The 13,406-nt window shown below is 40.4% G+C and overlaps 1 protein-coding gene and 3 long non-coding RNA genes across 5 annotated transcripts in view; 2 read left to right on the plus strand and 2 right to left on the minus strand.

The window, feature by feature from the left end:
• Positions 1 to 10,944, plus strand: part of NET1 (neuroepithelial cell transforming 1) — a 59,279-nt gene extending 48,335 nt beyond the window's left edge. For both annotated transcript variants that reach the window (XM_078450493.2, XM_060659385.3), the window contains 9 exons: positions 5,405 to 5,512; positions 5,947 to 6,114; positions 6,505 to 6,567; positions 6,846 to 6,942; positions 7,081 to 7,157; positions 7,863 to 8,120; positions 8,550 to 8,720; positions 9,866 to 10,052; positions 10,379 to 10,944. In XM_078450493.2, coding sequence (XP_078306619.2) covers positions 5,405 to 5,512; positions 5,947 to 6,114; positions 6,505 to 6,567; positions 6,846 to 6,942; positions 7,081 to 7,157; positions 7,863 to 8,120; positions 8,550 to 8,720; positions 9,866 to 10,052; positions 10,379 to 10,755 — 1,506 coding nt within the window. In that variant the 3' untranslated portion in view covers positions 10,756 to 10,944. The remainder of the gene's footprint in view (positions 1 to 5,404; positions 5,513 to 5,946; positions 6,115 to 6,504; positions 6,568 to 6,845; positions 6,943 to 7,080; positions 7,158 to 7,862; positions 8,121 to 8,549; positions 8,721 to 9,865; positions 10,053 to 10,378) is intronic.
• LOC132695146 (uncharacterized) overlaps positions 1 to 13,406 on the plus strand; it is a 358,351-nt gene that overhangs the window by 216,864 nt on the left and 128,081 nt on the right. The gene's annotated exons all lie outside the window — the stretch shown is intronic.
• Positions 101 to 4,799, minus strand: LOC132695144 (uncharacterized). Its single transcript, XR_009617752.3, has 3 exons — positions 4,112 to 4,799; positions 2,676 to 2,859; positions 101 to 444 (listed from the first exon to the last, which is right to left on the minus strand). It is a non-coding gene; the product is annotated as an uncharacterized LOC132695144 (long non-coding RNA).
• Positions 6,595 to 7,923, minus strand: LOC144616982 (uncharacterized). Its single transcript, XR_013556989.2, has 2 exons — positions 7,833 to 7,923; positions 6,595 to 7,247 (listed from the first exon to the last, which is right to left on the minus strand). It is a non-coding gene; the product is annotated as an uncharacterized LOC144616982 (long non-coding RNA).

The following is a 13,406-nucleotide window of genomic DNA, read 5'->3' on the forward strand; positions in this document are numbered from 1 at the left end:
TGTGCAGTTTTTTTTTTTTTTTTTTTTTTTTTTTTTTTTTTTTTTTTTTTTTTTTTTTTAGAAAGAAAAATACGTTAGAACATTTAGACCATTGAATCATTACTTAGGTACTTCTCCCCTCTTAGCTTTAATCGCCTAAAGTCACTGCGGTTTTTAAAAGTCTTTATGAACATTTATCAAAATAAATCATGATTTTCGTGCCATTTTATTTAATTGTGACAACTGATTTAATCTTATATGGATATTCTATTTATACTGGTTACTACAATATATATACTGTATGGTATATATACTGTCTTCTCACTTACGTGATAGAAAGTGTTCCTGGGGGCGCCTGAGTGGCTCAGTCGGTTGGCGGTCGTACTCTTGATCTCAGCTCAGGGCTTGCTCTCAGGGTGAGGAGTTCAAGGCTAGCTTTGGACTCCACACTGGGTGTGGAGCCTACTTTAAAAAAAAAAAAGAAAGAAAGAAAAGAAATACTGTTCCTGTACTCAATTAACTATATACTACTTCTTTTTTTTTTTTTTTTTTTAATGAGCAGCAGGCAAAAGTTTACTCTAGCCTAAGATAAGATCACAAAGTAAGAATAGTATGAAAGCTCTCTTTACAGAGAGGGGGCATTCCAAAGCAATGCCCCAGTTGACTATATACTTCTTGTCTCAATTGTGGTGATAGTTTGTGGCTGTGTACTTATATCAGAACTTACCAAATTATACATTTTAAATATGTGCAGTTTATTGTATACCTCAGTAAAGCTGTGTCTCATGCACACACCTTGTGGTATAGTTAAAATAGCTGCCCACTTCAGGAATTGTGCCTTTGTTTGGTGTACTTTCAGCTTTGGTGTTTGTTATGGTTTTGGTTTTCGCTTTTATGTTTCGGTTTTCTCAAAATGTGTAAGCATTTCCTTTGAGTAGAGCAAGTCCTACAGGGTCATCAGTGTAAATACTGAAACTGATTGTATTTCGGACCATCAAGAACTAGCCTTTTTTGTTGGTATCAGACACTGGCCATGTTACTGGCACACCTTTATTCCAAAGACGAAAAACAACAGGAGTGTTGTCAGGTTTTTAGTACTGGCAATACCAGCCTTAAATAAATGATTAAATTTGACTAAGAAAAATTTCTGTTACTAAGTAGAAAGGGAAGAAATCCTATGTGATCATAACTCTTTTATCTTTTTATAAATAATTTTTTCTTTTCAGTTTTCTTATTTTAAAGCTCTTGCCAAATAGAGGAAAAGGTTATTCATCCAATAAACCAAACAAATAAACCCAGATTTAATACTTTTTTTTTCTTTTTAACTATGGTTTTGTTTTTTTGTTTTTTTTTAAGTAAGTGCGCCCAGTGTGGGGCTGGAACTCACAACCCCAAGATCAAGAGTCACACGCTCTACCGACTGAGCCAGCCAGGCGCCCCATACTGTATTTTTTTTTTTTAAGTGCCTTGATTTGGTTGACGGTGGAAGAGACCTTTCTATCCTATCCTCTTTTGTGACATCATTAGTAGAAAAAAACCTTTCTACAAAAAAAAAAAAAAAAGACTGAGTTCACAACAATTTTTCTATCTTTTTGCTTTTATATGCAAGATACATCTCAGTAAGAGACTTCAAATCCATCTTAACAATTTTCTGTTTACAACTGGGTTATTAAAATAAATTGATTAAAAACTCAGTGTAAGAGTAGATATCCTAAAATAAAAGAATGCATGCAATTGCCTGGCTAAACTAGATAGTCTGGTTAAAAGCTAACCTAAATAAACAACATAAATTTATGTTCGAGGGTTTTGGGGTATTTTTCCATTTCAGTGAACTTTGGCCCTGGTGAGAGGTTGGCTCCAGTAGAAAGCTCTTGAGTGTATAAAACTTGTTGGTATTCCTTGTTTATTCGCATAGATTTTTCAGATTGTCTTTTGAGGAGGGTGCATAGTTTCCCCATCTGCACTCATTCTTTAAGCTTTTTGTATTCACCGTAACACAACAGCACTCCAGAACAAAAATAACAGCAGTAACGAAACCATTATGTAAGCCTTATTTTGAGTGATGGTAAGAAAGGTAAGACCCCTACCCTCTCTTCCTTCATCACCTCCGAACACTGGGCCTGCTTTCTGTGTGTGCAGAGCGGCGCACGTGGGTATAATACCAGTTCTCGAAAAACTTGGTCTTTGAAATAGTTTTGTGACAGTGCACATGTTTAGGTTCTTAATAACCAAACCAAGATCATTAAAATGGTTCATCTGGACCTCTAAGGAAAAACTCCTTTTGGTTATAGCTTACATAGGCCAAATCCTATGTTTCTAAAAGGGAGGTTTTTGTCCAAGCCTTCAGGGTGACCCTATAACATAACAGAGGAAGGTCTAATCCATATCACTTTTCCACAAACGTTTTCTGTATATTTTTCTCAAATACTGTATGTGTATCCTAGAACCAGAAGTGAGACATATTCAGTGTTACAACTTTACGTTTCAGCTACACTTTATAAGTTACTAAAATTTTTCATACTCTTGAAATATGTACGTTAAAAGTTTGTGTTGTGTCTCCTAAATATTTATCATCTATGTCCTTTTAGTAAGGCAGTAAGGCCTTTACTTTTGGATCCCCAGAAACATGTGTGAAAAGTACAGAGGTGTCCTCCCCTCCCCGCCCCCCACACCCCAACCCATATTTCCTGATTTACAGGGACGTTTGAAGAGTCTCCTACTGGAGTGACTGAGCTAGCCTGCACTCTTACCAAGACATTTTAGATGAGGTAAACTCAGGAGACTACCATATCCTCTGAAGATGTCACATCGATGGCCTTCTGAAGGGCTGCAGAACATATTTAACCAGCACATACTGCTGCGCATTAGTAACTTGCCACCCTAAATAGACCACGTAAACAAAATCTATATCAATTTCAGAAAGATGCTTTAGATATATTTACATTTAATTATCTGAATCTAAATTCTGTAGTTTAAACCTTAAATACCACATAATTTTGAGTTCCTAGGAAATTAACAGTTGAACATAACTGATCCTATAAAGAAAAGGATTTTTTATCATTACCTTGATGTTGTGTAATAAAATAGATACCAAAAATCTTTTCCTCCCATCCGAACTAACTCTTCTTTTCAAATTCATCGGGAAGAGCACCTTCCAAAGCCGCTTTAAATTGAAATTAAATATTTTGTGACTTAGCAGAAAGTCAACTTTGTTCTGCTTTAAACGGGGAAGAGGAATTAACCTCTCTTTCCAAGAAGGAACAGAACTTTCTGACAGCTGCTTTGTTTCTAGTTACCATTGGCCTGTCTTACTTTGTGAGGAGGTAATTATATCTCTGTTCAAACAGAAGACTCTTTGTGCCGTCTACACTAAATGGAAAGGAATGCCTCGTGCAGGACCTTCTGTCGTGCATGTGTCACTTGAGTCTTGCACAGATGTGCGTTGGAAAGGCGTTCGCACATGTCCTTGGCCTCACAGTGCGTCTGTCATTTTCCTACATATCTTGAAGGTTTCTTTTTTAGTGCATTTAACATTTGCACGTGAGTGGTTTTGTATTCAAAGTTTTACTTTAGGATTCATTCTTTTGGTGGGGGAGGGTCGGTTTACAACACTACCTCTTACGTCCTTCAAAGACCTGCTCTGATTCTCTCCACAGCCTCCTCACTCCGTAAGTCACGCTCCCTTCTGGTACGTGTGTACCTGTGCGTGTGTACCTGCGGGTGTATACCTGCGGGAGCTGGCTCAGGTCTCCTTGCCTCACTGAATATTCAAATCATTGAAGCTTCTTTCTGGAGGATTTTGACTCTTTCTGCCATTTTGTTCTTCATTTATACTAAGGGAATTATTTTTACTCCATTTTCTGACCCCTTACTTGAGTCATATCAATGAATTTTTAGAAAGAATTTTCATCTGCCCTTTTTAAATGCTAATTTTTAAGTGTTGTCTTTATCTTTAATTTTAATTTTATTTTCAAGTTCATATTTAATCGTATGTCCTTCTGAACTGTCAGCAGAGTTATTTTGTCAAGTGTGCCACAATTGTCAAAAGCACCAAATACAAACAAATAATTACACCCCTCGGACATGAAAAAGCTAGAGCTGTGGTATGATCTGATGTCCTTTATTTCAGTACCTGTATGAGTCACCTGATGGTATGCCTCCATTTTCCTAGAAGTAAAGTGAGAGTAATACAAGCTGTAAAAAAGCCTTGAGATCCTTGAATATCAAGTGATGTTTGCTAACCTATTACAAACAATACATGTAGAACAATAAGTATTTCTTCTAAAATTGTATATATTTTTCCTTTAAGTGAATAAATTGTTTGAGAGAGAACCTTATTATTCCAAAATCCCAGTGTTTGTGTACTAAGTGGAAATATTTCTCAGAATGTTAGTAATAGCAGAAATTTCATGTGTTCCAGGCCTCGTTCAAGCCATTTAAACATATCTTATTTACTCTTCATAACAACTCTGGGAGAGAAGGTCTAACATGAGCCCCATTTTACAGATAAGAGAATTGAGGCCCAGGATATTCCCTAGCAAGTGCCAGAGCAGGCTTTGGACCCAGTCCATCTGATTCCAGAGCCCGAGTGCCCTCCTAACCACTGTCCTGCCTCTGCTTGAATACAGGGACACTCTGCCTTCAGAGTTGACCCTTTCCAGGGCAGAGATGTTTATTTAGAAGCTGATCCCTAACTGAAGTATTTAAGAATGAAATGATACAGTGTCTGGGATTTGCTTTAAAATAGGTGAAGCAAACTCTTACATCGAAAACTGTCAAAGCTGAGTGATAAGCACGTGGGACCATTATGCTGCTTTTCACTTTTGTGTATATTTGAAATTTTTCATAATAATCAGGTACTTTTTAAAAGTGACTGTAAATTAATTAAACTAAAAAGTTCTATGGGATTCTGGAATCTAATTCATTTTAGTTTTTCTTTTGTTAATGATAACATTCTGTTCTCAAAGTGATACTCACCTGGCCTTTCTCATGCCCTTTATTTTTTTTCATAATTTACTGTTACTCATTAGTGTTCTTAGCATTTTAACAATAGAGGACAACATTCAGGACACGCCTGGGTGGCTCAGCCAGTTGAGCGTCCAACTCTTGATTTCGGCTCAGGTCATGATCCCAGAGTCATGGGATTGAGCCCCATGCAGACTCCACGTGGAGTATGGAGTCTGCTTGAGATTCTGTCTTCCTCTGCCCTTCTCTTATGCACACTCACACACACACATGCTCTCTCGCGCTCTCTAAAATAAAATAATAAACTTTGAAAAGACTACATTCATTTCCAGAGTTCCATATTGCTGCGTTTTATAATGTACAAATACTGGTTTTTTGAGAGTGTTCGACTTTGTCCAAACTTGTTGGAAACCATTATACCTGAACACACATTTAGCGTAACCTGTTTTTGTTTTTACAGGAGCCAAGCAATAAAAGAGTTCGACCTCTCGCCCGGGTCACATCCTTGGCAAACTTGATCTCTCCTGTAAGAAATGGAGCAGTCCGACGCTTTGGTCAAACAATTCAGGTAAGCAGGGGTGGGGCCAGAAGGTGAGTAACGTAGGAAGGGGGCTTTTCAGAGAAGCCTAAATTTGTGTTTTCCTTTGAGTTGTACAGTTTTACACTATTATATTTAAACATACATTTTTTTAACATGCTGATAAGGAATATTTTTACCAGAACAGTATTTACATAACCTCATTATATTAAGTTACAGCTTATATCACAGCAGAGTCTTAAATAGTTTTTATCCCCAAAAGGTAATTCTGACAGATAATATTTTAGAATGATAGATTGAAGCTTGGACAGATAATTGTTTTATGCATTGAGAAATCTCAGAACTTTGTTTTTAATTTGTCTTTCTAATTTTTTTTTTTTTTAAGAAAAGAAGAGAATAATTACTGTCTCCTTTAAATCTTCTCTTTTGTTCACCTCTTTTTTGTTTGTTTGTTTACTTTTAAGTCATTTACCCTTCGTGGTGACAGCAGATCCCCGGCTTCTGCCCAGAAGTCCTCGAGCAGATCAACAGCCCCCACACCTTCCAAAAGGAGAAGCAGTGTGCTGTGGTCCGAGATGCTGGACGTCAGCATGAAGGAGTCTTTAACTACCAAAGAAATCAAACGTCAGGAGGTGAGCTAGCATTCAACTAAGAAATCGTCTCATGCTAAAAAATCGTCTTTTTTTTTAACGTAGGTTTTCAGAAGAATAGCAAACTAATGCCTAAGGCAAACTCAGCTTGCATTTTTATATTTGAGTGCTAATTCGTAACACCTGCTGAGCAGGAGCACTGTAATAGGTGGTGGTCGTCACAGTTAACTCTGATGGGGTCAAGTTCTAAAGCGTGTGGCAACCACTTAATGGAGATTCCATTCTGAATTCTGGTTTTCAGATTGAGTCCCTTTAAAGAGCGCTATTCATAACATCAGTTAAATAATTCATGATAAGTATCAATTATATATAATTTTCCTTTCTCGAAGGAATGACCTACAGTGTTTGCTGGATTTTTTTTTTTTTTTTCAGGCAATATATGAAATGTCCCGAGGTGAACAGGATTTAATTGAGGATCTCAAGCTTGCAAGAAAGGTCAGTAAATAACTTTTTATCATGTGCTCTAGTTTTAAAAAACTTTATTTAACAAATTATAAAGGATAAAACCTTCTTCTATAGTTTCACATCTCTTCAAATATGAGTATCAGTAGAGCCTGTTTGAGTATTAACATATACTTTAGTTTCTTTGATGTGTAATAAATGAAATCCACGCTAGCTTTTATGTAGTCAGTCATGCTTGTGTTCAAGAAGGTCTCTCATCATGTTTTATTTGCTTGATCGCTTTGCATGACCCACTTTTCCCCCTCTGATAGGCCTACCATGACCCCATGTTAAAGCTGTCTATTATGTCAGAGGAGGAACTCACCCAGATATTTGGTGATTTGGACGCTTACATACCTCTCCATGAAGGTAAGATAGGCCACTGAATTCTCATTGGTATCTGAACAGCACTAGCAGAAGTTGTTTTGAATCTGAACTTCTAACTTAGCGTGGAGTTATTTTTTTAAATGAGCGTATTATTGGTATCTCTGCCTTTTTCCACTTCAGATCTGTTGGCAAGAATAGCAGAAGCAACGAAACCTGGTGGAACAGTGGAGCAGATCGGTCACGTTCTTGTGAACTGGGTATGAAGTGAGCTGCTGACACCAGATAGTTTTTACATATATGCCATACTCCTCATCTGTGGCGAATACCAGGTCCATTGGGTCCACTGACTGAATTCAGAAGACAGATAAACAAGGCATTAAAACTGAACAAAATTAGATAGCTGTAGGAAGTTGACAGTCTTGGCTTAAAAAGAGACTTCGTGACTGATACGGGTTTATTTGTTTTAAAAATATGATCCTCTTTGGGCACAGTTCCCACATTACGTGTTTTACTGTTTCAGTTAACGTTTGAGTGCCTGCCAGATGACAGGTGCTATCGTAGGAGGGACCATGGGGGGTTCCGTGAGGAGAGACATCTCTACACTTACACTCTAGTGAGAGGATAGTCGGGAGCACGAGCAGTCCCAAGGTTGGTGGTGACAGTGGTAGAGGGACCCGCGGTGCCCTGGGAAAATGGAAGACTAGCATCCAGCCGAGGCTGGGAGAAGGCAGAGATCGTCGGTCTCCGGTTGGATTTAGCCAAACTGTAGGGAAATTAGGAAAGGATACTCTGATGTTGGCCCGGGATCCCATCCCACCCGTTACATCTGCAGGGAGGGCCTCACCGCTTATTAAAACTTTCAAGAATTAGCTATAAGACTTGTGCTTGTTTTCACAGGCTTACTGATGGCCTAAATCACAACAGGAACTTACCGTACTGTGTTTTCGCTTCCTCTCCTTCAGTTGCCGGGCCTGAATGCCTACAAAGGTTACTGTAGTAACCAGCTGGCGGCCAAAGTTCTTCTTGATCAGAAGAAACAGGACCCGAGAGTCCAAGACTTCCTCCAGCGGTGTCTTGAGTCTCCCTTCAGTCGAAAACTAGATCTTTGGAGCTTCCTAGATATTCCTCGAAGCCGCCTGGTCAAATACCCTCTGCTATTAAAAGAAATTCTTAGACACACTCCAAAAGACCACCCTGATGCTCAGCTTCTGGAGGAAGCTGTAAGTCCAGTAGAAGATTCTTAACACTTTTCAAGTTTATACGTTAACTTGCCTTGGAAAGGTATATGCAGTGGTGCTGTCAGACGTCACGCGTATTGCCACACGGTGAAACGTTCTGCTCTTCTGGGCACCCAGGACGTTAGTACGCTAAGCAATAGAGAGACGTGTAATGCATTTTATAGTTATGTTTCAGGTAAAAGACTGGATTCTCATATCTGAGCCCTCCCACTAGCTAGCTGTGTGACCTTGGGCGGGTCACGCAGTTTGGCTGAGGCTGTTTCGTCTGTAAAATGCAGGGACTAACTGAATGATCGGATTTCTAGAGGCCATTCGAGCTTTATCCTGTCGTTTTAACATGTTTTAGGCCTGTAAGGAAACAGTTAAGTTAATGTGCTGAAAATGCTTCCTTGATTTCCTGATAATTTTTAGATACTGATAATACAAGGAGTTCTGTCTGATATCAACTTGAAGAAAGGCGAATCGGAATGCCAGTATTACATTGACAAACTGGAGTATCTGGACGAAAAGCAGAAGGACCCTAGAATCGAAGCAAGCAAAGTGCTGCTGTGCCACGGGGAACTGAAGAATAAAAGTGGACATGTGAGTGTGTTTGCACACTAACACGAAGTGAGCGATTACCTTTATCTTCCTGCCGTATTTCATTTCTTCCGTGTAAATTACGAAGCGGGTTTGTAAAATTCATCACACAACAAGGTTACTGGTGTTCATTTTACGTTACCAGCTGTGGTAAAGCAGACTTTGGTTTCTGTTGTGACGGACTGACTTCAAATAAATGCCTTGGTGGAGAATGGTTAATAGTTGATTCTTTAGTTCTGAAGCATAAATCAACTTGTTTGCCTAGGGGTTCCTTTGGGAATGAATTACCAGTTTCCTAATAAAAGCGCATGTCCTTCAGAAAAATTTTTGAAGACGTCACAATGATGGAAGGAGCTGTTAGCACTACTGAACAACTTCCTACGGCGGAGGGAATGAAAGCAAACTTATTTTTTAAATATTGATTATAAAAGCGCCCGCTAGAACCGAGGATAAGCCTGGTGTGGTGTTTTTGTTCCGCTACGTGCTTTTCGGAAAGAAGCCCTTTTTAAAAGTTTTCAGTTTATATTCTGATTCCGGGTAGTCAGCCCGCGGTGTATACCGGCTTCAGGTGCACAGTGCAGTGATTCCACAACTTCCTGCATCAGCCGGGGCTCATCACGCGTGCCCTCCCGAATTCCCATCCGCCCCACCCCGGGAAGCCCAGTTCGTGAGCTGAGGTTCTTTTCAGAAAAAGTCGAGGCCCGACCTGTCTGATTTCTGTCGTGAGGCCTGACTGTTCTATAAAGGCTTACGGTTGTGCGGGACGAGGTAGAACCGCCGGCACTTTCACCGGCTTGCGTTTTCCGTCCTCACTTTGTGAGGAAACCGTGGCGCGCGGTACTGGTGTCGCCAGTCACGTTCCTGCCGGTGGGTCTCCTCCGCGGTGCGTGGCGTTTCCTCGGCTGCGGCTTAATCCGATGTGACCCGCCGATACAGATGGGTTCTACCGCGTGAGGTTCGAGCAGCTCTCCGCGTGCGACGTGCGGGGCCTAGCGGGCGCTGCTTTAGGAGGTCGTTGGCAGGGCGATGGTAGTCCGTGAATCTGACGAAATTAGTAATGTCGAAGCAAGACATTTTCGTGGTGGGTCTCAGGCACTTCGGGTCGCCGAGTTCCACGCTGAGGAAGTATTCGTTTCTTGTTTCTCCAGAAACTGCACATATTCCTGTTTCAAGACATCTTGGTTTTGACGCGGCCTGTTACGCGAAACGAGCGTCCCTCTTACCAGGTCTATCGGCAGCCGATCCCCGTCCAAGAGCTGGTCTTGGAAGACCTGCAGGATGGAGACGTGCGAATGGGAGGGTCCTTTCGAGGGGCTTTCGGCAACTCGGACAAAGGTACGGATGCAGGGTCTCAGGCCGCGTAAATACACGTAAGCTCGGAGCCTACGTGGATGGGGTCGTGGTCTCTAAGAATTCGGTGCCTGCGCCAAACGTCTGAAGGGACGCGGCTTCCCTCGTCCCGCGCCTGGTCCGCCCGCCGAGCGCGGCGCCGTGCGGCTCCCGCGCCGGCCGGCACGTCTGAGAAGCCGCGCGCGGGCCTCCCGTGACGTGTCCGCCGGACACACGTGCACGTGACGGAGCCGCTAGCAGCCGTGTGAAAACGTATGAGTTTATTTGCAGTCAGCTTTTTAAAAGTCTTATTGAGTTTCTTATCCTTCCAGCCAAAAATATCTTTCGAGTTCGCTTCCAAGACCCGTGTCCGGGCCAGTCCCACACCCTGCAGGCCAACGACGTGTTCCACAAGCAGCAGTGGTTCAACTGCATCCGCGCCGCCATCGCGCCCTTCCGGCCGGCCGCCGGCGCACCCCAGCCGCCCGCGGAGGGTGAGGACGACACCCCCGCCGCGCTCCAGAGAAGGGCGTCCGTGGCCTCCGGTGTGACCCCGGTGGAAGTCGGCGGAGACGCTCCGGAGCGCGGCTCCCCGGGGCGCGCGGCGGAGGACGCGAAGGGTGCGAGAGCTCAGCAGACACGGTCCGGCTTCCGGAAGGCCAGGGACACAGCCCCGTTCGGTGGCAAACGGAGAGAGACTTTGGTATAAAGGGAGTTCTGTGTGTTCACTGGCGGAGAGACTGTTTATTTATAAATGTGTACAGTTTTTTTTCTTGTGATGTGAGCGTGGGAGCGTCGCAGGGCTACTACTTACGACCGGTCCTAACGTTTTCTGTGTTTTCGGTTGGTTTTGGTGGTTGTTCCTTTTTTTTTTTTTTTTTTTTTAATGGCAGCTAAAGATATACGCAGATTACTGTTAAACTGTAGCCCCCCCCCACCCTTTTTTTTTAAAGATGTTTTCCTCAGATTATTTAGAACATGCAAGCCTGGTATTTTTAATCAAATGAAATATTTATGAAATGGATTTTCTCTCTATTCTGCATTCATGGTGACTTTCTAATACCAACCAATTGTGATATTTACAATATTTGCTAAAACCTAAAGTTTTGCAAATACGGGATTTTACCAGTGTCTCTTTGATAAACTTTACATGCAACTAAAATCTATGTGGAATATGTTTGTAATATTTCAGAACTTACACTGAAACATAAATTCCTTGGAAAACAAACCATAAGACTTACTTAAGTTTTCCATTGTATCAACTGGAATGCTTTATATTTGTTTTTCACTGCACATTCCTCATTTTTCATCCATTTAAACTGCCAAATACTTAATTTTTTTTAATTTGTAAAGTAGTTTTTAGTATTTGCTTTGATTTTTTTTTTTACTTCAATGCTTTTGCCTTTTCAGTTGGCATGTCTTTAAAGTATTCTTCCTCTTTGATTAAAAATGTGTGTGTATGTGTGTGTGTGTGTGTGTATATATATATACATATATATATCTTTTTTTTAAATCAGTGACTTTACCAAGTGAAACCAAGCCATACTGTTTTTGAGCCAATTAAGAAAATTGCAGTTTTTTAAAGTGTAGCATTCAGAGTGGAGACCACACATGAAATGACTCCGTATATACTGAAAGAAAACTGCCATAAGGATTTTGTTTAAAGTTTTAGTGTTGTCTGAAAAGCAAGAGGGAAGGCAACTGACCCGTAAAAAGTTTAAAAAAAAAAAAAAAGGGTCTAAGAGAGTAGTGTTGTCTTAAAGTAAAAATGTCTGGTTGTTCCAGAACATGAAAGGAGATAGTAAAAGCTAAACTCGAGGGTGTGTAGTAAGTTGTAGAAGGCTTGGGGGAAGTGAATTTAATTTGCCTTGGTTTACGGGTTTGAGAAGAAGCAATGAAATGTGTGAACATTTGACCATATTAGATCAGTTCTGGCGGATTTATTCATAAGAGGGAAAACGACTGATGGATCTTTTACTGTAAAATGTTTCTTGTTGAGATGAGGCCATAGTCTTTAAGCCCTGTGTCATGGCAGATTTCTAATGGTGATCAATTCCAGTAAATGTTGACTATTATGTGAACTATATCTGGCCAGTGGAAATGAAAATTGAAAAAGACTGTAAATAGATAATCCAAATGATGTCTCTGTATAAATGAATTATACAATTAAAAAAAAAAAAGCACACACACAATCACCTTCAAAGGTTTCTTGGCTGGTGGATGTTGGGGGATATTTGCCAGGAAATGCTGGTGTAGCAAAGAGATAATGGCAAGCCTCAAAAGTTTCTAAAAATCGTATATAACCAAACCTTTGAAATGCACTCGGGAATAAGGGAAAGATTGAATTATAAGGTCAAATTTTGTGCATCTTCTTAAACCATGTAGAATGCAGTGTAATCAGAAATAGCTGTTGGATTGAAGATAGGTGGACATCTGGCCACTTTCAGGATATAATAGTAAAGCTAATAGCAAAGCATCCTGATGCATTTCAGATTTTGTCTTTTTTAAAGAATTTTTTTTTAATGTTTATTTTTGAGAGAGATGGTGTGAGCAGGTGAGGGGCAGAGAGGGAGACACAGCTGATTCAGATTTTAATTTAAGCATCTCAGGTTTCTAACTCTGGAAATGCAAAGTCAAAAGTATAGGTTACACCAACAGTCATGATCTAAAAAGTCAGAAAGCAAGATTTCGGATCATTTCTAGAGATGTTCTATAGAATATCATTCCTTCCAGAATCACCTTGATCAGCTTCTGAAGTTATAGAGACAAGTTCAAATGCTGTTAATGGAATGATTTTTTATCAAAAACTGTTATCTCCCTTTGGTTCATTCAAGAGAGAAAATAAGACTCAGAAGCTGTATTGAACACTTCAGAAATTACATCTGTATTTGGGACCATTTGATGATCTAGCCCAGTAGTTCTAAAACCAGTTTGGGCATCAGAATCACCCAGGAGTGGTTTTAAAAAATATATAAAGGTAAGTGGACCTATCCCCTAACTCCTCCCTGTACAAATACCCATTTCGCTGACTCAATATCTTGGGGGAGAAAGGGTGGTAAGAGTGAGGGCTGATGACTTATGTTTGTAAACATTCCCTCCTAGTAATTCTGATACAGAGAATGCCTTGGGTCAGCACTTAGTAATCACTGATCTAGCCAAAAGATGTTATGTAAATGATATGTAATCAGTATTGGCATATATCAAACTTTTGGTTTGCCTTAAAATATTCAGGGTCTGTTAAGTAAGTGGTATTTCTTTTCTTTCCTAATTTTCTTCAGTTTGTGTGCTTCTGTACTTTGAGCAAAGTTAGTCTCTGCCTGGGAAAGTCTTTTTAAACTCGGTGCTCAGTCTCAGGATGTA

The sequence above is a fragment of the Panthera onca genome, chromosome B4 (genome assembly GCF_046562875.1).
Source record: "Panthera onca isolate mPanOnc1 chromosome B4, mPanOnc1 haplotype 2, whole genome shotgun sequence".
Lineage (NCBI taxonomy): Eukaryota > Metazoa > Chordata > Mammalia > Carnivora > Felidae > Panthera > Panthera onca.